The sequence below is a fragment of the Protopterus annectens genome, chromosome 5.part0 (assembly GCF_019279795.1).
Source record: "Protopterus annectens isolate FY-2018-M chromosome 5.part0, PAN1.0, whole genome shotgun sequence".
Taxonomy (NCBI): Eukaryota; Metazoa; Chordata; order Ceratodontiformes; family Protopteridae; genus Protopterus; species Protopterus annectens.
The window spans coordinates 1,206,790,422-1,206,818,394 of NC_056735.1; the positions used below are offsets into that span (position 1 = coordinate 1,206,790,422).

A 27,973-nucleotide genomic window follows, 5' to 3' on the forward strand; every position below is an offset into this window, starting at 1 on the left:
TGTACTGCAAACAGAGTAACTGACTTATACTATGATAAGATTTCAAAATTTATTTGCAGTATCACCAGTCCTCTTGCAGGTTCAGCTGCTACGTATGGAACTGAGTTCTACTCCTGCCTTTAGAACTGTATAGATTTTGCAGACCCTCACCCTACTAGAACTAAACATAATGGGAAATTTAAAAACAAACTTACTTAGGGGTCCAACAAAATAAGTAAAGTCTACAACAAAAGAATCCATCCACCCCCCTACACTCTTATCTAATATTTAAGTCAACCCATGTTAAAGATGTTATCAGAAAGATTATCAAAAAGTCTGAAATCTTCCAATAGGAAGAGCAAAGCAAAACATGAAATGAAACAAGCTTCTGAAGCCAAGGGCAATTGCAAATCCTTCTTTAATTATGTCAGAAAGTTTAGAGACAGCACCTGACAATGGTTAGAACTAATTTGAAATAACTCTGCTCACTCCAACTCTAAAGACATTGCTAACCTACTTGTAGATACATTTAGTGCAACTGTTTCTCAAGAATCAAGCATGAAATCCCACAAATCCCAGAAGAACTTAGACCTCCACAAGACCCTCAAGGAACATGTCTTAATTGTATTCTCAGTAGTCAAAGATACTATGTATCCTGACAATATGCCAAACATACACTCACAGAACCCCTTTTGAACTTGTTTGAATAGTCTAGCTATTGGTTATATCTCTGAGACACAGAGAACAGCTGTCAAGATGCCCCTCCACCAGGGGGCCCTACTACTAACCCCGATAACTGTAAATCCATCAGTCTAACACCTCTAATTTGCAAAGCCTTGAAAAGCATCATATCTGACTTTGTAAATTACAATATTCAAAACCTCATACAAATAGAACACTGGTTGTTTAAATGTATCTTGTCTTTCGGCTTTTCCCGGTTAGGGGTCACCACAGAGGAACCCCGGTCCGCTAATGATTGGCAGTGGATTTTTACAGTGCCGAGTTGCCAGCCCGACGCTCAACCTTAAAAGAAGGCACACCCATTCATGCAAGCACCTACCTGCATGCCTTTAAATGTCACTCAACCATGGGGAGGATATGCAGAATCCACACAGAAGGCAGTCCAGCCGAGAATCGAACAGAAGAACCTCTTGCTGTGAGGTGACAACACTAACCACTGTACCACCGCGGCTTTGTTTGAATTTGTAAACTGTAGATTATGTATACTAAATGTAATAAACCCTGAAAGGGTTATAGAGACATGAAGACATTTGATAGTGGATATTTAGTCAATATTGCCTATTTGGGTTTGGCTAAGACTGCCTTTACCATCCCCCAAACTGGTAGTGTAAATAAGCTAGACTTAAATGCAGATGCTTGTGTAGTAAGGTGGATAGCAAACTGGCTGAAATACAAAGCAAAACTGTTCAGGTGGGTGGTGACCCTTCTGATAGCAAGAAAGTAACTAATGATATACTCCATGACCCAGTCTTGGGAACCTCCTTTTTTGGCATTTAATTCTTTGGCATAATGGTTAAGATGTTCGCCTAATAAATACAAGGTAAAGGATTTGCTTCTAATCTAGGGTTATTGGCTAGACTTAAAATGGATTTTCAGGGCAGCTAGCCTAGTAGTCACCCATGAACCTATGCACCTATGAAACCTAAACCTATTCATAAGTCAAATTGATGAGAAGTGTATGCTGGGTGTCATTATTAGCTCATTCCATGATACAAGCCAGAATCATTTCAGCAGTAACTACACCTTGCAAACCAATGGTGTACACAAAGTGTTCTGTAATTAAATACAAAAAAGTGAGGTGTCTTCACATTTGGCAAACCGCCATAGTTTACAAGTTATTGTGCAGGCAATACTTAATTTGAAAGAGACATAGCATTCCTGGCACCTTGGTGGACAACTCACTCTCATTTGACCACTACATAACATCAGAAGTTAGAAAATCCTTTCGCCTCACCTGAATGATACCCAAGGGCATACATTCTAGATTTTAAGAAGCTATCACTCCCCTGTACTAATATCACACAATTAGAGAGGACACAGAGATTCCTAACTAAAAAATGGTCTAAAAGCATTTAGCTACCATGACAGGCTTGAAGCCCTGTCCCTAAACCATTTCTCTTAAAGAATCCTGCATGATGATCTGTGCCTTGCATTCCATGCCATTAAGGACCCAGTCCTCTCTACTTTCTTGTATCTCTGCAAGACAAATAGTTCCTCAAACACTGCAAAGTAAGGATCTTGATTTCCACCAGCACATCAATACATTTTGCTGGAAGTATAGCTACATGACCCAGTGTTCACTTCATAAATGGAGCACACTATCCTTGCATGTAAAACAGAGTGATACACTTGCATTCTTTAAGGTAAACCCTAATGATTAGAGATGGGCAACTAAAGACTCATTCCTGGTCTGACCTGTTGTGGCCTCCTAGAGACAGGAAGAATACCATGACAGTTGTAATGATTGACCTTACATACTTCCCTTGTAATATCCTACAATCCTGTGATTGACACTGACATCCAAAATGGCCAGTCTGTACATAGCCAGATGGACCATGGCACTGAGAACGGTACAGACCTCAGAGTGAATGCACCAACTGCATTTCCTTATGGAAACTGGTTACATAAGAAAAACACTGATTCATCAGAGTCTCACCTCAAATTAAGATATCATGTCTAGTTGTAATGTCATCAGATTTTTACTTTAGAATGGGAAAATGTTGGGGATATGTAAGAAAGAGGAGGAATGTAGCTACCAACCACACCATTGCATTTATTTTTAAAGCCTTCAAAGCTGAGTGGAAAAGAGAGACAGTGCACAGATCTTTTCATCTTGTTAAAGTATAAATGATGTAGGATAGTAGCTGCTGTATGCTCAGAATTATAGAGATCTACTAATATGGCTGGAACAATCCGGTCAGTTGTAATTAGAGTTGAAGATTCGTTATTAAAAACATGATTATCCTTCTCGTCATTGGCTAAACACATTAAATCTGTCTGATTTCTTTGGTAGTCCTGAGTAACTAACTGTAGTGAATTTACATTTTCAACAGAAAAGGATTTTCTACTACTTTCTAAATGTCACTGATGATGTTCATGGTTCACAGTATAGAAGCACTTTTAAAAATCTAAAATCTAATTTAAAAAAATGGGTACCATATTCAAAAGACGTACACAGGATACACTATGAATGATAATGCTTTGCTAGATGAAGTCAGTCTCAGTCAGCATAAGCACACTTTCATCCTTAAAGAAAATAGTCTTTTAGATATGATCATAAATATTTATGAGGTAACTACATCCATAATACTGACATAAAACACTCAACACCAGCCCCACCCTGTGAACATTCACACAGCTACCATAACATATGCAAAGATTATGAAAAATTCACTTATAAAATTGTCCCTTTTCTCTCAAGCCATAAGCTCAGCCAAACCTGAGCCTCATACATGCATTTCCTGTCCAATGACCTGTATTTCTTCCTACAGAGGCTTTTCAATAGATTGCATTTGAACAGCCAACATTCTGTTATATGAAAGGCACACAATAAAATTGTTATATAGAGAAGATAAGGAGAAGAATGATAGATGTAGTGAGACATTGCACTGTATGTCTTTTTCGTAAATATTTATGTAATGGTGAAACATTCATACATTCTCTTAGAGATAAGGAATCTTCAGATTGTGATTCTAGAAATATAGTGTTTATTGCGATATGTATCATGTGTTCAGCCTGCTATGGGGTGAGGGAGGAACAAATAGAAAGCTTAGAGTGTATCGGTGATCACCTTTCTGATAGTAAAAGAAAGTCACCACAAAAGCACATAGAGGCAAATGGAGAGATTCATGAATTAAGGTTTATAGTGAAAAATGGAGCAGGTGGTGATTATAATAACTAGAATGGAATATGCTGAATATAGGATTCATTTATTATGAGCTAATATGTTTCCAGGATTAAATGGCTGCTTACGAGTAAAACAACTGCTAAAATAATGTCCATCAAGAAGGTACAATTTTACCAGTCAGAGGGTGGGTGTAATCAGGCTGTCACATTGGATAGTATGTAATGTTTAAGTTAAAGCATGTCTAACAAATTTGAAATTATATTGGTTGGGTGATCTTTATCAGTAAGTTAAACTTCTAGTGGAAAGATTGAAAGTAAGGAATGAGTAGTAATTCAAAAACAGAAACATAACTTAAATAATTAAGCTGTAGTTTTTATGGGTAGTAACAAGCTTTTTTATGCTCTGAAAGTGTAGCAAGCTGCTTGTTTACAAATGTAAAATCAGCTTACTACAGTTATATCACTGCACACTAAGCACTTGAGTGTTTCAGCCATGACCACAAATGCAATACTGGCATTTATTTATGAAGCTGTGATATCCTTGGTGCTTCATAATTCAGTGTCAGTACTGTACTCCCACACCATGGGATCCTGATGATAGTCCCCCTTAACTGCTGCCACCCCCCACCCTAGCTACAGCTGTGCATCAAGATATTTTTGCTGCTGAATCTGTGAGACTATTAGTTTGTGTGGATCTTTAATAGAAATATTGCCATTTTAAGCTGTTCCAAAAACATGACTGGTGTTTGGTAAAAGCATATTACCAGTTTATTCCTGGATGTCTAGTTCCAGAGATGCTAAAACATTTTTTTATGGACCGAGTTGACTTTAGAGGTTGATAAGCATTTCTGGTATTTAGAAATATGTAATTTACATAAATAGTGTGATTAGACTGGGAAAATCATAAAGGAGTGAGCTCTTGAACAGTGAGAAGAGTATTGATCTGTGGAGCACTCATGCTTTGAATGCTTCCTTAAATAAGGAACTGTTGCTAGAAATCACCCCAACAGTTCTACCTGATAAATAATTAACAAGCCAGTTCAGGATGTAATAGCCACAGCATTTCAGGACATCTTTACCCATTCTAGTATAATCTCTAGAATGTCTAGTAGTAGGTTATAATCTGCAGATCCAAAGGTATATTTCAGGTATATGAACAAATATTCTGTGTAAAAGCCCTCCTTTATGCCAAGGTAGATTTGTTTGGTTATGGAATTTAGTGCTGTTATGGTGTTGTATCCTGGTCTGAAGCCATACTAATTAGTGGAGAGGATGAAGTATTTTTCAGAGTGTCCCTATATTTACCTATATTGCAGTTTCTTAGCATTTTGGAGAGGTTAGATTTTTGATGATCGGTCAGAAATTAAACTGAGCAGATGAAAATTTAACCTTTGGTGGTGACACTATCATTGCATCTTAGAAGCTGGGGGGAATTGTACCTGTGGTTGAGGCAGGGTTGAAAATATGCATCAGCATTTTGCCTATAATGGGGCTAACTAGGTTTAGCATTTTGCAGTGTAGTATGTGGAAGATGGAATTTTTTATTATGTTAGTATTTTGGAGCATGATTTTAATATAATTTTGCTTAATAACTCCAGAGCAGAAGGGTTGAATTTCAGTTTGCTGGTGTCACAGAGCTAAAGGACTGAATAAGATATTGCTGAAGTAAGTGGTAAGAGTTGTAGGACTAGAAGGAACTGCATAGTGTCTATTGTTTCAGAATGTTACCCTGTTATTAGTAGCTTCCAAGCCACCAGTAACCATTTTAATAATTTCCTGAACTGTTCTGGATGCAGGAATTACACTTTCTGTTAATTCCTAATAAAGTCTAACTTCATTGCATTAACTTTTTCTAGAGGTGGTCCTTGGCTGAAGAAGAATCTAATGGAGTTTTCTGATTGAGGGATTTCCAGATTTTATATTCTTGGTGTTATCCAGGGGTGGCTTCTTCCTCAATGTATTCACTTTTATGTTTTAGTCTGTCATAGATGTAGGATTACATGTTATAAAAAGTAGAAAAAGCTACAGTAGCATTACTGTCATCCAACACAGGTTATGGACATAATTATCAGTCATTCAAATCTATTTCTATATGGAGAGTTGTTTCCACAGAACCCTGAATGATTTTCATTAAAATCTATATAGAATTAATTCTACAAGTTTTAAATGACTAATATATTATATAAAAGGGCAATGACCATTTAACATGTTAGGGCAGACCTGAACATTCAGTCATTTTTGAATTATGTTAATGATTGTAATGTCTAGCAAGGTGTTGAAATTACTGATGTTGTTAGGGCGAACTTTTCAGATTACTAAATGAGATAAGACGTAAAGAGGAAATGAGTTGTTTGCAAGGGGTTCCCCAACCTCTTTGTGCAGAGGTAATCTAAGAGGATGGCTTTGATGGACATTGCTCATCAATTACTATACATTCTTCCATTAGATGAACTGAAGATCTGGACGGGATGCAAAGCTCTACTAAGAAGATATTTGCTGTGTTGCTTAAAGACGTTTGAATAATAAACTACTCTGGAACACATTCCCTAAGTGAATTTCTTTTCTTAATGAGGGTAGTGTTTAGAGTTTTGAAAATAATAAGTAGTATCTTATTTCTCCCTGCCTGTTGATAAGTGCTTATTTTTAGTATAGAAGCTGGTATGATTATTGTTGAGGTATTGCAAAAAGAATAGCAATGCTCTTAGCTTCTTTTGAATTCTAGGATATAGGCTCATTTGTCAAGCTTAAAGCCTAGAGCTACCGGCCGTCAGTAAGCATGACTCCCATAACTTCATGATGATATCATCCTGGAAGGCATTGTGTAATGATGTTATGTATCACTTTTTTGTATTACTGATATTTATTTTTAGTGTTATGTTCCCCAATCTAGTGTTAGCTACTTCAGTGTTATGTTTTACACAGATTTTCAAATAGAACTTTACCAGGCATTGGCTTACAGACTAGGGAAAGGTCACCTGGAAGTGACTCATAAGAGACAGTGTATAATGATAATTCTTGATACCTTTGAAATAGTTCAAGTATTTAAACCCTATCATTTTTCTAGTAAGGAGCTGTACCTTTTCAAGTACTTTCAGGAGGTTTTTATTTAAAGGTAAAAAAGTACAATATTATATTCAATAATGGGTTAGATCACTGAGGTATAAGTACAACAACTTCCTTGGCATGACTAACCTTACTCTTCAGAACTGGGTGGGAAACAATATACTTTCCTTTGCACGTCTACACTGGTCACAGTTAAAATTGCTGACCATTTATTTTATCATCATAACTTGCAAATTTGCGTCCTTTTTGGCAAGTGTCATGATACTGCATTCATCAATATTATATGTGTGGCCAATAATACTACATCAGGCATCGATTTTTGTAGAAGAGCTTGGAGAACTTCAGTATGTTTCTTTATTTTTCTTGCAGTCATCAGAATATTTGGTAACCAGTACCCCCTTTCCATGTTTATGTTTGAGAATAGTCCAAAAAGAAGTGACTCCGATACACTACCTTGTCGGACTGCACTGGTAATAGCTGCTCCTTTTGAGATAGACAGTTGAACTCCCTCCTTGATTAGTTTTGCCATGTTACTTAATCAGTGGTTTACCCATTGACTTAAGTATGAATTAGCATGCTATTAAATTATCCAGTATCTCCTCACTTGGAATTATGTCTAGGTCACGATAAACAATATGTACTTTGAGCCCTGCAGCAAGTCCTGCTGTTACCTCTTCACTTAAAAAAACACACAGTGGTACACCTAACAGAAGTCAGTCCCCTGTTTAATTGTTGAAAAACTTTATTATTATTCTCTCCATGGTTTTACATAGAATTTTGATCAGGCTGATGGGTCTAAAATTGTTTACCTCTGATGTGACTTTTTTTGTGAGTTCCTACCACTGCAGCTTTTTGTCATGTCAGACAGATGTCTAGATGCTAACATTTTATTTAATAAGATTGAGTTACCAAGGCTTTGAATGTACACCATTTATTTTTTGGCTACTAAGATTAGATTTAAGCAGCAATATTTATTTTTTTCCCCATTGTAAATATGATGCTAAATAAGGATGGAAAATGAAGTGGATGATAGCCCAGACAGTAAATGTAAATGTCCTACAAATATTTTCCTGAAAACAAGACATGATAACAACAGTAACATAACAACAATAACCATATTTATATTTTAAATATAGGGAAGAGATTATTTAAATAAATGTATGCTGATGTTGGGAGCCCATGTGGTTGACTATGTCCATGTGGATCACCAGGTAGGGGGTCCTATTTGATATTTGTTGAAAGAGTTCAGACATACCAACTGCAAGAGTGGGTAGAATGTAAGACTAGTTAAATGGCTGATGTTGATTAGGCAGTAAGCATGATGGAAGTGGTAATATATCACTGACTAGACAGAACTGGCCCCTATCCAGGTTATCTGAGTAGCATAGGGAAAAATAGAGTTGATAGATGTTGAAGCAGTTATGTGTAGCTCGAGGTACAGTGTGGATGGGGGAATTTACCCTTTTTCCCAATGTAGTGCAATCTCAGAGTTGGTATATTTAATTTGCAGGGGGTGTGGGGGGATGTAGATTTTTTTTTTTGAGTTTCCAGAAACTCCATCATATGACCTTGACCGTATGAATTTCCAAAAACTCAATGAAGTAATATGAACACATATGTGTATAAGGGTCTACTTCTAAATTCTGAAGTTTCAAAACTTCAAATTTCTTATAGTCGAGTTCGAACTGTTTAAATGGAGATCACCTTACAGAGCAGAACAGTGTATTTGTCATTTTTCTCGCTGTAATGTAATCTGAGATTTGGTATATTTAGTTAGCAGAGGGTGTGGGGTGCAGGGGGGCTTGCCCCCAGGCAAAAACGTGTGTGTGTGTGTGTGATATATATGTATGTGTATGTGTGTGTTTGTGTATGTGTTTGTAAATGCTGCTAATACACGTTGTCAGCATTTACAATATTGAAACCATCCTATCAGCACTCAAGTTGCCAAATTCCTAGAACTGGCATGAGTTCTGCAGGAGGGCAAGTACTTTGCTTACACTAGTTTAGTGGCTGGTAAAATGGGTGTCAGACAAATGGTGTATTCTAAACCCATGTCAAACAATCTGTCAATAAACTTGCCTGTTACTATAGATATATATATGCATGTCTGTGTGAGGTGCATGGGTGTTAATGGGCTCAAACCATCCTTTGCCTCTGCTGTAACTAAGTCTATCTCATCTTGACCACCAATAACATTAACGTAATATTGTAGGAATTTCTTGAGAATGAATAAAAAGCAAACCAACACTGGAATGTGTCTTGGAACCAGAATTTACCATCACTTTTGCCAATCACCAGTCACTTTAATAAAAACAAAATCTGGGAATGATGATGTACTTTTTAATGATGGATCAGATTTAATGCTAACCTCTCTATAGCTACATTATTTTTGCAGAATAACTATTTCATATATTACATTAATGTATCATCACAACTAACACTGACAGAATATAGTATTTAATAGCCACAGAGTGCTTATTCTGTGGGATTTGTCAAGGACACTGATATTTTGTAGTACTGCAACTAAATAAAGCCAAAGCAAGCTTTAGCTGCAGAAATGTAAAGAGAACTCCTGCACTTTACCCCAAGCATCAGGGCTCACTCTTTTTTTACTGGGTTAGGTGTTTGTTTAGTTACTAATGCTGTTTAACACTTCATGTAGAATTAACAGCACAAGATGTCTGTTGTCTTGTCACACACTATTTATGAAACATTTATTATTTTTGTTTACTAGGAAAAAGAAGAACATACCTCTGAATATGGTAAGTATTTTATTGCAACTGTCTGCAGTTACTGTAGTATTCAGTGTCTGCTATCTGCATACTGTCTGCTTGCATGTGGTCTACATTTGTCACTGGTGTTCTGTCCCCAGTTTGCTAGGTGCCTGCTTAGTTAATAGCTGCAGTCTGTTTACTAAATAGTTATTATATGTGCACTATACTGTGGATGGTATCAATTTGAAAATTGGCCTTGTAGTGATGGTGATTTTCACTATGATGACATATTATCCTACACATCTGATACCTACAAACAACGTCTTGTCTGCCATTATCCTATAAAAGCCAAGTCTCAAAGGAGAATTTGTGTTACATGCAAGGAAGTTTATCATGCACAAGTCAAACTGGAGCACTCTATATTAGGATATATGACTGTGTTAGTAATTCAAACTGATATGTGCATGAAAAATGTTAAAGCAGTAATAAATAACATGTTTTAACAAAGAGTGTGTTTGTACTTGTACTAATAAGCTGGTTCTTATGTCATAATGGGACTGAAAATGCATGCAATATTCATTTTAGTATATAGTACATGACTGCTGCTGTGCTATGTTTTGAGCACATATATATATTTCTGCAGAAAAATAAAACATGCCCTGCCTATTGCCATAAGTACAAACAATATTTAGTTTGCTTGAAGGATTTACATATCAAAAATAAACCCCCTGTTTTTTTCACATTTTCCAAATGAAATAGAGTAGTGGTACACAAAAATAAAACACCAAAATTAAAATATACCAGACTGAGGAATATCTCCATTTGGGGGTGTGGTACAGACATTCTTACAATTTTATACCTTTTTGCTACATTCATTCCTAAAATAAAGCTAGCCCAAAAAGTCCTACATACCACAGAAAAAATGCCCATCATGGCTTCCCTCATGATATGGTACTGTCTTCCCAGTATATTCAGATCTTCAGGAAAAAATATCCTGTGGCCTAATCCTCCAACCAACAACTGAAATAGCAATGCTTTCCATACTCCCACAACATTTCCACCCAGTGGGACTCCTGCACACCATATTAAAAATCACATTTCTGTTGTAATTGGCTCTGACATTGTTCATCTATCACTGAGTAACCCTACTCTCCTCTTTCTTCAAGTTTCTAATATTTATCTCTTACCCTTTCTGACATCATCATGTGTGTTATCATATACTCATTTCACTTTCCCTTCCCTGTCTTTATTCATTAGCTCTTCTGTTTTCTCTCCCCCACTCTTCATATAACATTCCTGCATCTTAGCAAATTCCCCTTCGCAACAGTGTATCACCATTTCCTTTTTTTAAATAAGCAAACTATTTATATTGCAAATATGATTGTTTTCTACCCATAATTCCATGTACAGCTTATTGTTCTTCACATTCATGCAGTTGTTGTAAACCTGTCCTACTTGTAACTGTTTGAATTTTTTTACCACAGCACAAATGTGTGCATATCGTAGAAATGATTGTTCATTATCCTAAACAAATTCTAACATTATTTTCTGTATTATTATCAATACTTTAGACCTTGCATCTTTATTGCAATATACTGTCATTTACAAGCTGTTGTACTTAACATTAATGTTTCTATGTTATAAATTTGATGTGCTTCTACTTGAACTTCTGTGGAGCTTTTCTATTGAGGCTGTACTGAAAAGGGGCTTTTGCCACATCAGACTTTCACAGTTTACAAAATGAAATAAATAAATAAAAGGCACAAAACTGAAACTGTAATGACAATTGCTAAGACATTACCACAATGTAGGTAAGGTATAACAAATCAGTATTAATTCTTTACATCTTGAGTAAAAGCTATGCTAGCCTGTATGACAGAAGCTGAGAGTTAATGGTGTACACTACATGCTGTGTACATTTTCTTGTGCATACTCTTTAAGATATGGCTAGGCATATATCTCTAGGCTTCTTTCCTTAGAAAAACACAGTCTTTCAAAGGCTACCCAAAGTTACTCTGACAATAAGGCAAACTGGCCACTTTATTAGAGTTGAATTTGTAATCATATTTTTATTTTATTTATTTATTTGCAGTTTGTTTACCAGGGTGGTCCATTGGGCCACGAGGAGTCCATTTTCAATGGAGTCCTGGGGAGAAAAGCTCCAGGAATACAACTAGTAAATAATAGCACTACAAAATAACAATTGTAAATTTTTAAAATACAAAAAAACTACAGAATAACATTTGTAAATTTCTAAGATACAAAAGGCTAACGAGAATTCAAAAATAAAATATCACAGTTTTATACAGAAGATGAGCAGAGCTGCATGCCACTGCTCCATAATGTAGCATCTGCAAACCACAAGTAATTATAGTAAAAGCAACTTGCAAGGAACAGAAAATAGAAATGTCTGGGCTTGACCATATTTTTTAACTTGAGTTCAGTGATACTTCATAAATGAGTAAGGTCTGTAATCTGGAAAAAGTATAAGGAATCATTAGGATTGTATTTTATTTTATTTTACTATTTGATATCTTGGTAAATCACCAGGGCAAGTATAAAGCAAGGGTACAAACATACAAGAAAGGTAGAATTTATACAGAATAAAGTAAATAATAGTATATTGCATATGATTTACAATTCCCCAGTGAAAGTACAATAAATTTAGGTAGAAAGCTGAAGATTAACTTAATCGATCACAAATATAAAAAATGTTCAGAAGTACATGAATGTTTTGGTCATAGATCATGTGTTACAAACATGATTTCAAATAAGTGCATTGCTTTCAAAATATTTGCATGAAGATTTGGAAGACATCAAATTATTTAATTAAATGTAGTCAAACAGAAAAAAGCAAATGCTGTGGCAAATTGTTTATAGACTGCTGATCAGTGTTTTTGCCTAAAAATGCTTTTTTCCAGATCCAAGTAATTATCATAGCAATGTATTTTTTTGTTAAAAATGCTTACTCTTTCTAATTAATGAAGAAAATCAGTCATCTAGATTTGGAAGAAAGAGAAGGGGTGGACCCAAACCAGTAGGTTGGGGTGTATCTTTTGAGCTCAAACTCTTATCTCCTAGATAATGACTGATACTCCCCCCACCCCAGGTGGGAGGATCAGAACTCTAGTGGGTGGTTTGACACAGTATTCCTGGTTTGTAGCTCCTGACATTCATTGTACTGGAAAGCAAACAGGCTAGGGTGGTGATTTGGACTGGCCAGTTAGTGCATACCATCTTGCTCCCAGAGACTCTGACAATCTATTTTTGTTGTCTGAGACTTGATGGTTCTTGCAAGCAAGGATTATTGAGTGAAAGAGATTATTAGATTATGTGAATTCCTCAGTCTTTTAGAATGTGAGCCATCCCTATAAAGGGGCTTGCCATGTCTCATTGCAAGTAATTGACAAAGACAGGGGTTAATGGTGTCTTATAATTTGACCTATATGGGAGGGTGAACCTGCTGCAGAAAGTCCAAGAATGACCACATTGTTCAAGTTAGATGTTATGAATTATCCCTTATTAAGAAGGCTCATTATACTTAATTTGGCTTCCCACATTTGCCAATCTTTGTATCAAAAATTCTTAGTTAAGAATAAGATTCCTAAGACTGTTCCCCCTTACCTACACACTAACATAGTGGATAGCTTGGGAGAATGGCAAGAAAGTAAAATGTGTAAACAATCAAAACTGGAACATAAAGCTCTTTTATCAAATCATTAAACATAAACATGTAAGGTTCTAGAAGTAACTTAAATCAAATAATAAATTCTGTACAATTAACACAGAAATGCAACCTATTGATGTGTCTGATGCCAACAGCCCCTTAACTGGGGCTGTTAGCTTGAACCAGACACTCTTGGGAACACAGGTGGAACTTGACTAGGCTTGTAAGGACCTTGAGGCCATTAGCCTAGTAACCTCCTATGATCCTATATACGGATAAGGCTGTAAAATAAATAGTTCTCATCCATGTTCACATAAATAGTGGAGCTCTATCTTTTTTTGAAATTTGTATTGTTGACACCCAGCTAAAGGGATGCTGTGTCCTTTCCTGTGTCTATATGGGGACCAGATTGTGAACAACTTTCACAGCTTAAGTATAAAACTTGTGGTAATGTGAGGTATTTCCAGCTATGCCAGGAGAAGTAGGGCAGTGGATGTGTAACATATGTCAGCATAGCTAGCTGTAGTTTTTTAAAGAATTATATGTCATTTGTATATGAAGTTGATTTGTAAAGCTGATTGTGTTAAAAATGTACCAACAGTGGGTCTTGTTGGACAGCAAAGAAATACACCTGTATGGCAGACTGCATTTTAACAGTTGAAAGGAATATATTGTGACAGATGATACTGGAAGAGAAGAGGTTAATCTCAGTCCAGCTAACTTTGAAAAATAGTTTAGGTCGTAAAGATTGTATGTTACAGTTCTGATTACAGCCAGAGACACAGGACTAGGAAACATACTGCACTGTCCTTAGGAGTGAACTAATTGAAAGTTTTTGAAATGGTTTTATAGCTTTCAGATACTATAACACATCTTAACAAAGTTCTATGTGTGTGTATTATGACACATATGTGCTAGATTCTGGTTCAGTTTTTAGTAAACGGGGTAGTGTGGGAACCAGAGTCAGATGCCCAGATGTATGTTAATGCCATTCCGTAATCCAGCACTGAAATGATGTTTTAATACTAGACGACACAGAAGTCTCAGGGCAGTCTGTTTTTGAAACCTGACAAAGAAGGATCACTCACACACTTCATCTTGCCTTGCTCTAGTAAGTGAACTAGGGGACAGTAATTCTTTAGATCAGTCAGGAAAATATAGTGAGATTAGTTAAGTATTGTTTTTCTGTATCTGTGCGATTCTAGCCCTCTGTGTAATTTTTAATATTTCCTGTGGATGAAACTCTGGTATTTATTGTAAATCGATATTTAGTATTTTTATATTATTTTATTATTTATTATTAAATATATTTAAACTTTTCATTGTGGGTGGTCTTTTAGAGAATATTTTAACCTTTGAGCTGACTTATATTTATTTGGTGACACTGTGGCTGCTTCTGAAAGCCTTGCTGCTTTGGTCAAATAACACTATTTATATTAGTATTAATTTTACTCAGTATAATTGGGTACCTTTGTAAGAGCCTTAGAGTAGCTGGCTTTAGAGTGTTCTGGTGGCAGTATTTACCTTATAGTCTGGGCAGAGGGGGCACAGCTGGTAAACACTTTCTCAGGTTGTGTGTGTGTGTGTGTGTGTATATGTGTGTGTGTGTGTGTGTGTGTGTGTGTGTGTGTGTGCGTGTATATGTGTGTGTGTGTGTGTGTGTGTGTGTGTGTGTGAAAATCAAATTGCAAAGAGTGTGTGTGTGTGTGTGTGTGTGTGTGTGTGTGTGTGTGTGTGTGTGTGTGTGTGTGTGTGTCAGCTACTTGGACCAGGGACACAGAGCACTGGGTTCACAGAGAGGGTGGTGAAGGACTTTGCTTGGAACACTCGGAGGACTCAACTCTACAGCTGTGGTCAGTGTGAGGTTTTATTTTGGGTCTTGTGAAAAAGAGGGAAACCCAGCCTCAGGGTGGGAGTGTGCTCCCTTTGTGCTCTTAAGGGAAATTGTGCTTGGTGCAGAGAGCTGCATATGAAAATATTGTGTGTATCCATTTTTGTTCCAAGTAAACGTCTCTTACTGGTGTTGGTGGTGAGGATTGAGACTCCTTGATAACTGGCTCAGACCAGGGATGTCCCACTTGTTTTCTAGTATGAACATTCCATGTGCACCATCTATAAGGAAATTCTTTGTTGTTTCATAGATGAGATTTACCTGTGAGAAATTTTCTACACATTAATAATACAGTCATTCAGCAGTTTAAACACTTTGTGTGAAAAAATAATTTACACCATAGGAAATACCATCCTGCAACCTTTGGGAAAATATGTCATAATTTTTATATTTTTTTTGCATTTGTTTACTGGGTGTTTCTGACTTGGATTATTCAAAATAAAAAACTTTTAGTGGAGGCCCAGAGAAGAAAGCTCTAACATATTAAAAACATTTTTAAATAGACATTCAGTAATATATACGAACAGATATTAAGTTTTATATATTAACATTTACACATGCATTATATTATATTTATATTAAATTAAACTATTATGGTATTAAATATACTTATGCATTAGCAGATGTTAAACACCGAGCATTTGAAGAGGTGTATTAGTGGGTTTGTCAAGTAGATATTAGGTCTTGAGATTAAGAGTTTTGGTAAAACTCCTTATGTAACCTGGTGGATAGCCAGCTGACTCACAGACAGGACCCAGGAAGTTATAACTGGCGAGTCCACCTCTACAAAGCGGCCAGTCACACACATATTCCCTCAGGGATTGGTCCTGGGACTACTCATTTTTGGCATTTACTTCTCTGAAGTCAAGGCCAATGCCAGTGGTCTCTGGCTGACTAAATTGCAGATGTTTGCAAATTAGGAGCTGTCATTAAATTGGCCACCAGCACAAATGTTCTAGAGGAAGAGCTGACACAAACAAACAGCTGGTGCCAGAGCCATGAACTAAAACTAAATGCCAAGAAATGCATAATAGTATCCTTTGAGAAGTCATCCACCCCGGTACCTATCATGTTGACAACACACCCCTGAGAGTTGACCCAGCAGTTAGGGACTTGAGAATTCACATAGATAGTAATCTACCCTTTAACCATCACATGTCTATAGTAGTGAGGAAATCATTCTATGTTGTGCAAACAAAGGTATGGCATCTAGGTCCAAGGAGGTCATTGTTCCAATGTATTTGTCATTCATCAGACCTATCATTGAGTACAATACCATATTTGGTATGTACCTGAAGAGGCATATCCAACAGTTGGAATGTCCACAGAGGTTTGGCACTAAGTAACAGGTCCTATGCAGACTGCCTCAAGGCCCTATCCCTGTATTCTGTCTCCTACAGACTTTTGAGAGGAGCTCTATCCTGGCATGCAAGACATTGCCAGACCCCACTATGATGGACCTCCTGCTTATCTGCAAAAGAAACAACACCAGAATTACCCATTCTAAAGACCTAAACCTTGTCTGTCATATAAATAGGACCTGCTGGAGAGTTAGATATGTATCCCAGAGACTACACTTTCTCTGGAACAGGCTCCTCATCCATGTAACCCAATTCAAATGTAACTTGGACAGTTGGATGGGGAACAGGAAATTCATCTCTGGTTTAGCACCTATGTCTATAAATGGACACAGGCAGCCTATAAATGGTTCATCTCCCAAGCCCCTGCTTACACTTTTCAAGGGTACCAGAACTTGTTAGAGATTTGGGATGTATGGCTATACTTAAAAAGGCCCTTGTGGTTGTTAGCCTAGTAAACAACCTGTGAACCTATTAATAATTAAAAATTCAAAGAAACAGAAGTGAGAAAATGAATTCAATAGGGCAGAAAATATTAATATTGTAGTTAAACAGGTTTAGGGATAATTATATATGACTTTCATATTGTTTGTATTAGATATATAGAGATGAGGTATGTACAGTGTTGCAAAATGATGTATATGGCTTATTCCTAGACAAAATTACATGTGCACATTCTGAGTCTTGAGGCTATACTAATCTCACAAAGAAAGACAAGCACTATGAGAGAGTCTGCAAGACTATCCTGCCCTCCCTGGAGAATCCATCTGTGGAACGGCTATTTTAACTATTGCCTTTTCAGTTTTATGCTAGATGCGTTTGTATTCAACTTTTCTGTGTCCTGCATAGACTTCAACAGCTGTTGGTCTACCACAGCATTTATTTGAGCCTTTGCTGCCTTGAAGATGTGCACCCAAGATGCATCTGAAAATCTACTTCCAAATAAATCTATAAATATAATACATATAAATATATCTTGGGTCATACAAAATGAGATCATTGTGGTCTGCATTATAGTCAGTATAAAGAACTTGCTGAACAAACCTATCAGTCTGGCAAAAAGCCTATCTGTGACTCTGTCTGGGAGCATTGCAAGGAAACTGTGTTGAAGAAGTGTTTAGAAGTATACAGTTTAATAAACATGTTGTGTTCTTCTCCACCTCCAGTGGATTAACCATCCTTAGGAAAGGTGTTGTACCATTAAGTTCAAATTATTTCCAGCACAAAAAGTGTCATAAAAATCTGGGAGTTTTATACCTCCTTTTCTGTATGATATAAGAAGCACCAAGAAAGCTACCCTGGGGATTCCACCTTGCAAACAGCTTTATGGTCTTTCATAGGTTGTCAACCCATCAAGCTAGACAAGCATTGTAAGATGTCAATAAATCAACAGTGTCTCAAGTTAAGAGTCACTTAAACCACAGACACATTTCTTATAATGGTTCATTTTAGAGCACCTTTCTAAAGCTACTTTAATTTTTATTTTTACTGCTTCAACATTTTTGGCTGTTTGATTTGTATCATGTTTGGTTAATCATAATTACAGGGTATGAGAATCATTGAGTTTCTAATAAATATTTTTTCATTTTAACCCATTCCTCATATGTCTATGTCATGGAAAAAGCACACACATCCTAGTTTTGTTCTTCACTAAAAAGACACAGTAGGATCAGCCATTGAAATTATAGATCAGCAAATCTGACATTGGTAGCATACTTCTTGGCATGTAAAGGCATGCTCCTTGATTACTTGAAACACAGGCAGGGAAAACCAAAAGTAGCATAGCTTATTTTTATGTTTTAGCACCAAACAAAAAACAAGAAGTCCACCATTCAGAATAAAACGTAGTGTAATAAAGCACAAAGCTTTCGAGTCAAGCTCTTCAGTGTGAATCAATACAAAATTACAGCACTACCACAAAAAGTATATGTATACAACACAGCCAATCATTTAAACACATCAATTAATAGTAATTACATATCAAAAACAGTTTAAAGTGCCCCAGCGTAAAACCATATTATAGGTACTTCATTATGATGGAAACCCACTAGATGTTATCATGCCTATCCTTAAAAACAGTTTAAGACTATACTATTGTTAAGACTTGGTGGGCAATCTGCCCTGAAGTAATTGATCCATTTATATTCAGCCAACTCAGTTTTATTGGCTAAATCCCCACCATTCTTATTAGGAAAAAGAACTTGCAGAATCCTAAATTTAAAGCTATGTTGTGTACCATAAATAGATACGTGCTTAGCTAAAGCATTAGTCAGGACCAACCTATGGATGTTCGACATATGAGCGCTTATTCTTTCTTTAAACTTCTTATTTGTCTTCCCAATGTAGAAGCTTTGACACTGAACACAGCAAAATAAACCACATTTTCTGTGTTACAGGTCCCTGATGCTTTGAACTCAATTCTCTCCCCACCAATAGGGTAGATGGTAAGTGATTCCACACTTATATCCTTACAATGTGTGCAACTGTGACAGGGAACAGTACCTGATTTGGTAAATGTTTTAGTGTCATTACTTCTATCTAGATCCTTATAAGACAAATATTACTTCAAGTTTTTCTCCCTTTTATATACAAACCATGGTTTTGCACCAACTACATCACTAACTTCCTGATTTGATGTAAAAATTGCCCAGTTATTCCTAATAATATGTTGTAAAGTTTTTGTATGTCTATTAAACTTCATCATATAGTTGACCTTACTTTTACTTTTTGCACTATCCGCACTAGTTGTTTGATTAGGTCTTGTAGTCATCATCTCTCCCGACATATATGGTTTGGCTGTATCATTACATAAACAACTAACCATAGCCTTAGTTTCTTCATTAAAGGCAGTATTATACCCTCTTTCTCCCTTCCATCTGTTTTAAGAACATCCCATCATTAGCACTCAACCTACTTGCTCTCATAAGTTGTCCTTTAATCACTCCTCTAAATACATGCTGGGGATGCATGCTTCCTGAGTATATATATTTCACAGCTTGTCCATTTTTCCTATGTATTACAGAATCAAAAGTAAGATCATGACTAGAAACAACAATATCAAGGAAGGTGATATCTGTATCTGATGATTTCATCTCAAATGACAAAAAATCAGTAGTTGAGTGAAGACAGTTAACAAAATCACTGTGTTCCCTGTCCATGCCCTTCCATAAGAAAAACACAATATCTACAAATCTTTTGAAAAACAAAAGGTTTTCATTCCTAAAATTCCCATTACGATCTACATAGATGTGTTTTTGCTCCCATTCAGCTAATACTAAGTTCACATACATATTAGCAAATGGTATGCCCATTGCTACTCCTAAATGTTAATGGTAATAATCATTATTAAAAAAGGTTGTTATAGAAAATGCACTCTAACATGGAGCACAATAGCTCAACCTTAGATGCATTATAACTACTATGGGAACATAGAAAGGCACGTATTGACTCTATTCCATATTCATTTGGAATCACGGTGAACAAGGACTTTATGTCCATCGTCACTGGGATAACATCTTCACATCTATTAGTCCTAGACCATCTATTAAGATATTGCAAAAAAACATGTGTATCTTTAATAAAACATTGACAATATTTCAACAATGGAGATAAGTATTTATCCAAGTATTTCGACATTGCCACTGTCACCCATTTTTTACCTGAGACTATAGGTTTCATGGGTGGTACAGTCAGATTATTATGAATCTTAGACAATCCATAAATAGATGGAATTACAGGATTCGCTAGATACAAATAATTATAAACTTCAGGTTCTATCATGCCATCAGTCATCAGATCATACAAATAGTTCTTTACTTTCATTGTAACAGTGTTAACAAAACTGATATTGACTACTACAAAAGTATTTACATCACTCAGAAATTCCCCCATCCAAGTATTATATTGCTCTACATTCATTATAACAATCATGTCTCCCTTATCTGCAGGCTTAATGATAATATTTTTATTAGAACATAGTGAAATCAAAGCTTCCCATTCTTCCATATTAAGATTAAAGTATTTATCACCTTTCTGATTGTGAAAATATGTCTCATAAATTTCACGCTCACACATAGTAGAAAATGCCTTTACTGTCGGCATACTACAGGGAACAAAAGTACTTGCTCATTTCAAATTTGTCCCACTTTCCAAGCAGTCATTCTTAAACAATAATTTTAAGTTTAAAGACCGAATAAATAATCTTAATTCGGTTAACAGTTCAGTTAATGTGCCAGCAGCAGATGGAACAAAGCTAAGTTCTTTAATTAGTAGACTCATTTGAGAAGAATTAAAACAGTAACCAGATAAATTCAGTATGTTATCAGTCATTAAACCTTTACTTTCTTGAACTTGGCTTCATGGCCTACCTTGTAGTTCTTCTGTACTGCTTGCTCATCTTCTTTCCTGTTCCTGAAATGTTTGCGGCTGCTGCTCTGACCCCTTATTTTCTCTTGTATTGCTATCAATTAATACAAAGAGAATTGTTTGTGTAAAAAAGGATTCTGTGCATTAATTGAATTCACCACATCACGTATTGGTTGGACTATTGTCCCAGAAGTTAAGCCAATACTGTTTACATTAAGCAACAAAGCTGTTTCTTGAGTTCTGTTCTCAGTAGCTGCCGGCTGAGCCGATGTACTTATGAAGCTGTCTAATTGCATCCATACTTCACTTGCTCCACTGAGGGAAGGCAGAACATCATTCAGTCCACTCATTGATTGGTGAACTGCCACAGGAACCTGTGTTCATTCATTGGTTGAAGATTCCTCAGCCAAGAAAAGACGTTTTTGTTCTTAAAATTGTTGATATCACAAAGTACTTTACGTTTTTTGGTGGCTAGCCACAGCAGAAAAATTAGGGGCATTAACTATTTCATCTTCTAATGTCTCAATCTCTGCAGCCAATTCTGCTTCATAAAAAAATCTTTCATGAGTATCATATAGTCGGCACCCAACTTTAAATTTAATTCTTGCCATTTTAATAGAAAGTCTTGGTATTTATTCCCATAGGTAGGTATAATAGTGACTCTCAGCCCAGTTGGGACAATGCAAAGTGATAGGTAAGCATTAAAACTGAGCCTTTGCCATTGAAGTCTTTTAAACTGCTCAGTTTTATATAGTAATTTTTTTAATGCTTGCTGCAATTTCATATAGACTGTATTATGAACAGCAGGAGTTGAAATATCCAAAGAAGCAGTAAAGGCATTTAGGAAAGGATTACATTCAACCAACAGAAGTCCTCTTTTCTTTACCGCTGCATTACTGTCTGTGGCAGCCTGCACAAAAGCAGCAGTGAATGTAGAATGTACTGACTGAGATTCCATTTAAAATGAACGTGCTATTAAGGAAACAGTAAATCTTAAAATAACTTCCCCAATAGCTAAAGGACTCTAAAGTAAACAATGTAAAAGCACCAATTGAAAAACAAGAAGTTCATCGTACAGAATAAAACATAGTTTAATAAAACACAAAGCTTTCGAGTCAAGCTCTTCTTCAGTGTGAATCAATACAAAATTACAGCACTACCACAAAAAGTATATATATATACAACACAGCCAATCATTTAAACACATCAATTAATAGTAATTACATATCAAAACAGTTTAAAGTATCCCAGCTTAAAACCATATTATAGGTACTTTATTATGCTGGAAACCCACTAGATTTTATCATGCCTATCCTTAAGAACAGGTGTAAGACTATACTATCGTTAAAACATGGTAGGAAATCTGCCCTGAAGTAATTGATCCATTTATATTCAGCCAACTCAGTTTTATTGGCTAAATCCCCACCATTGTTATTAGCCCCAGGCACTAATGCAGTGGTAAAGATAAGAGGACTTCTTTTTTTTTTTTTCAGAAGAGCTAGAACATTCATACCTCCCATGTGGGGTGAAGCCCCTTAAACTCCCAAACTCCCAGAACCTATATATATATATATATATATATATATATATATATATATATATAAGATTGCCGTTCCTTGGAGAAAAGGATATATTCTGAGGAACAGCTATGTCTAGCTTAGTATAGGTAAGCCTTTACTTCAGGACTCACATGAAAGAGTCTTGGAATTTCAAATAGTTACCATCTTAGTTTATACATCTTTGCATGACATCTTTTATGTTGATGACATCAAGGTAAGCATCATCATGTCATATATGGAAGGCTGCTAGGGTCTGCAAAAGACACTCAGTAGTACAGTGTCCTGGACTAATGCAAAAAAGATGCCCACAAATGTCATTAAAAGTAAGACTTTAAATTATTATGGAACTAAGAAAGCATATAGGATTTACTGTAAACATGTTCATAATCCTGAACATAGACTTTTTCAGTTCTCTTGCATTTGTAGTAGAGGATTCCTTCTCTTTTCATGCATACATTGAATTTTTCTGAAAGCAAGTAAAACTTACAAAGTGATAGGTTGCACCGAAAAATGCATAAAATCAGGATGGTAATTCCTTTACTTCAGCATAATTACATTACAAATGGAATGTTTTAGTTTCAAAATGAAATGAGTTCAGAGAATGGTCACTAAAAACAAACAAAAACTCACTGGTATAAATCAATGGAATTGTCAACAAATGCTGTGTATCTAGGGACTAATTTCTTTAAACTACAGGTCTTTGAGGGATGATTTGATCAATAATTATAAGGCCATCAGAAATTTCTTTCTGCACTATTATTTTGGTCTGAGCAGAACTCATGACTGAATTATCTCAGACTGGCAAATAACTTAAGAAAAAAGAAAGAATAAAGGGGTAGCAGACTGATTTTCAGAGTTATGCTACTGTTGAACTTTTTTACCTGAACTGATGAGAGAGAGAAAAGATGTTACTATTTTAGGGAAGGTTTGGATAAACATTATGACAAAGACTATTACAAGGTTTCAGAAGAAGGCATAATAGACTGTAGTCCTTGCCTGTATATGATGTGATCATCCTGGGAAGACAAGTACAGAATGGGGGACTCAGACTAATGCAGACCATCCAGGCAAACAGTGATAATTGTATTAATGGTTTATCTGAAGCTTGACTGTAACTAGATGATAGTAGATTCTACGAACAGGGAAGGTATTATACTGCTCTACAGGGCAATGGGCAGGCATCTTATAGAGCATAATAAGCATTTCTGCAGACTGTACAGAAGTACTGACATTGTAGCTTTAGACATAGTGCAAAAAAGGTATTAAGGGGAATATGGATGAAAGGCCTGTGACTCTTTTCATTGGAGACTCAAAGGGGTGTCCACAAGAAATGAATGGGTAATTTTGGTGGGGGAGAACTGAGTAGGGGGAATAATGGTGGCCTAACAGGCACCAACTACAAATAAAGGCTACAAATTATATACTAGATCTAATGATGAATTAAATAGGGTCATTGATACATGAAATCATTGCTGGTATGAGTGCTGGGATATGGACTAACGAAGGTCTTCACAAAGGCAATGGACAAATTATGGCAGAAAAGTATGACAGTATGCTCTAGTTGTGATTTCTGGCACTAAGCTATGGACCAAAGATGCTGCAAAATTGTCTTTTTCTGCTAATGTCAGTAATCTGTGGATTTGCAATGCACACAAATACATCCAAGTCAATGACAGTTCCTGAAGTTTTTCCTGGTATCAATGACAGGATTTCTCTAAAGAGCTTGCTTCATTTAAAGGCAGATGAGATTAGATAAAAATGGTTTAAGTGGTTGAACATAGAAGCAATTAAATTAGTATCTAATATATGTATTATTATTTATAAATATATTTTCTTAACAGATGAAATGTTTATTATATATGTGTTTTTATAGGAGAATTTTTCATGTATTATACACAGCTATATTTTTTTAAAGAACATATTAATATGTTTTTAACTTGAGAGCATACTTAACTAATTAATTAATTTAAGTTAATTGATTGTGATTAATCAACTGAATTGTATATAAAAAAGGGGGGAAGTATGTAAGGTTTTGTATCTGATGAAGTTCCATTTGTATTGAGTGTGAATAAAGGGAACAAAAGTACTTATAACCTTACCCTGCCTGGTGTCTAGTTCTTTTCAAGGAGAAGGAATCCTGTGACATTTATGTTGGATTATTTGCTTATATGTGTTTTCTATTGTGATATATATATATATATATATATATATATATATATATATATATATATATATATATATATATATATATATATATATATATATATATGTATATATATATATATATATATATATATACACATACATGTATTTATTTTCCAAAACTGATGATAATGACGCTTCTTGTTCTTGACAGTTGACAATCTCACTTCTGGGAAGGTTAGGGGCTCGGGGGTGAGACAAACTAAGTAAAAATACCAAAGTACTACACCCACCATTAGGATAGTTGTAGCTGGTGTGAAATCGTCAATGATCTTTGTAACAGCCTCCTGAGATTTTTATGTTTCCGTTGCTTTTAACTTCTTCAGCCTCCTACAGAGGGCAGGTGGAACTATACCTGCAGACTTTACTCACTGGGGTATATGACATTGAACGACCCATGGTGGAGGACCTAGGCATTTGATGTCTGACACCAAATGCATCTCCCTCTGAGATCTCCACCCTAAAACCCTGACCACAGGGAACACATGGTGAGTAGAAACTCACAGAGAAGGGACCCAGACCATTGATGGTTTGACACCAACTATAGCTATCCTAATGATGGGTATAGCATTTTGGTCTTTTACCTTTTATATAAAATGTATAAGTTTATTTCAGGCTTTCTTTCAATGTTTCTTTCTTTTTTATATACAGGGAACTAAAGTCAGCAGAAAGCTAAATCATGTTTACAGAACTATATAAGTTTTATTTTAAATAAGAATTAAGCACTTTTGCCTCAAACATAAATTACTTCTTTGTTGATTTGGGGCAATTATTCCTATCAAGAGGGTTAAACATAATTTTTTCCAGATGTACATAGTTCTGTGTATTTTTTCTAAGTTAACAGGATATTGTGGAGTTCTGAAAATGTATTTATTTATTTCTTTGTTAGAGGGTTTTCTTTAAAACAAAAAAGTCTTGAAAAATGTGACATAGGTTCAAATCGATAAAATAAGAAATAACTGTAAAAGATCAGCCTGCCAAATATTAGGGTGTGCATGTAGCACAAAAATTGTAAACACACTTTCAAAAAAGCTGTCATCTTTAATAGATATTATCATAATGGCATGCTATCCATATTATTTTGGAATGTAATTGGCCTTAGAGATATAGACAAAAAGGCAAGAGCATTACATTTTATTAAGAAATGCAGACCGCAAATAACAATGCTGCAGGAGACGCATTTAGAAAGAAATGAGCATGTGAATTTGATAAAAAAGGATTTTGGGGTGGATATTCAGTGGAGTATCAGTGACAAAGGAAAAGGGGAGCAGATATATGAATTGCTAGCGGAGCTCCAGTAGTGACAGAAGAGGGAAAAAAAGATTATAATGGTTGATTTGTGGTGGTAAGGGGCTACTGGCAAGGGAAGAGGATTATGCTGGCATTTATTTATTTTCCACAAAAAAACTCAAAAAATGCTGTTATGGAGTTTAAGAAACTTTTAGGAGAAATAATTACATTTCAGCAGGAAGTTATATAGGTGGGGACTCAAACTTGATTTATAACAGTGAGGATGTATCTGAGGGGCCCAAAAAAGAAATATAAGAAAAGAAGGTAGATTTCTGAAGAAATTTCTGAAAATATTTGGTATGGAAGACATTAATCCAGTAGCAGTAACAACAGCTTAGATGAACAACATAGAAATTATTTTTCACAGGAACATGTGAGTTTAATTAAAGGATTTGACACACACACATTGAATAACTGTTTCAGATCATGCACCAATAAAAAAAAGATAAAAATGCAGGGTAATGAAGTAAATATAAGACAATGGCCTTTCCCACTTACCTGTTAAAAAGAGAGGAATTTAAAGAATGGGTAGTGGACAATTTTCAAGAGTTTCAAGAGGAGTTGGGAGGGTGGCCTAATGGTTAAGGTGTTTGCCTTACAAACACAAGGTTCAGGTTTTGAATCTCACAGGGGATAATTGGCTAGGCTTAAAATAGCTTGCAAAGGGCAGTTAGCCTAGTACTAACCTATGAAGTTATTAAGGAAGATAGAAATGTCTTCAGAAGTTATAGCTAGTGAGTGGGATAAAATGAAAATGGAGTTTAAAAATAAAGTAAAAATAAAAGAAAAAGAGAGATGGTTAAAAAGTAATAGGAATTATTTAAAAGAGCTGACAAACTTTAAAGTATTACAGAATAAGGGGAATTTCACAGAACAAAAATAGGTGCAACTACAGAGTGCTAAAGGGAAGATAAGGGAGTATCTGTATAATATGCATGAGTTTAGAAAGTTTGCTTTTAAGTAACTGTTTTTTGATAATAACTCCACAGCACAAAAGCTTTTAGCACAATGACTTAGGCAACAGAAAGTAGTAGGGGTTGTCGCCAAACTTAGGGAGCCTGTGACAAAAATAACTGTAGGTATTAGAGATGTTTCAGAAAATATATGAAACAATTGTATAAAGCTGAAAAATGTGGAAATCAAGAAAAAGCACAAATGGAAATATTTATGGAAGACTTTAGTATGTCAAGATTAGAGAGAAATGAGGCTCAACAATTAACAGTTAAGATAGGAGGAGATGAGGCCAAATGGTGATGTTTAATCAATCTGATAGAATGTCCCAGAAACAGATGATATTCATGTAGATGTTTGGAAGTTAGAAGTTTAGAAGGTGATAAAGATCTGGAAGGTTTTATTTAACAGTATTTTAAAAGGAAAGGCAGCACCGACATCTTGGAAGAAAGCTATGGTGGCTATATCAAAAGATGTAAAGACCCATAAGAACCAGCTTCATGTATACCATTTCAATCTTAAACCACGATTATAAAGTGCTTATGTCTATACTAGCTAAAAGAATGGCAGAGGTGTTGCCAAAATTGACAGATATGGATCAATGTGGTTTTGTGGAAGGGAGCCAAAAATTTCACAATATTAATAGGACATCAGTTGGGTACAACAACTCTGTGTTTCTAAAGGTTAGACAAACAGTCTACTTATGCTGTGCTGAAGAGGTCATAAGAAGGATGAAGCATGCATGTCCACAGCTAGTGGGGTTTGGCTTTATTGGCCTGAATGTATCCATTAACAGACTTAACAAAAAGTCATGGCCATTCAGAAGCCATATAGCTGAAACACCTGATTTCCTTAAGGGGTCATTTGCATATGTCCCAGCATCCTCTATTACAAGAAGTTTAAGAAATCACACCGTGAAAACTGTAGCTTGGCTAGGTTTTTATTTTAGTTTTTACCAATTGATTTGCCTGTGTGCCCTATTTACTATGCAATATTATTTAACTTTGGAACTCAATGCCATTTAACCTAAAACTAACAGACAAGAAAAATAGCTTCAAAGCATTACT

At 35.7% G+C, this 27,973-nt stretch overlaps 1 protein-coding gene across 2 annotated transcripts in view; it reads left to right on the plus strand.

Annotated features, from left to right (window-relative positions):
- The window catches only part of FBXO40 (F-box protein 40), a 476,342-nt gene that overhangs the window by 145,423 nt on the left and 302,946 nt on the right, over window positions 1-27,973 (plus strand). For both annotated transcript variants that reach the window (XM_044071075.1, XM_044071074.1), the window contains exon 3: window positions 9,644-9,671. In XM_044071075.1, the coding sequence (XP_043927010.1) occupies window positions 9,669-9,671 (3 nt within the window). In that variant the 5' untranslated portion in view covers window positions 9,644-9,668. The remainder of the gene's footprint in view (window positions 1-9,643; window positions 9,672-27,973) is intronic.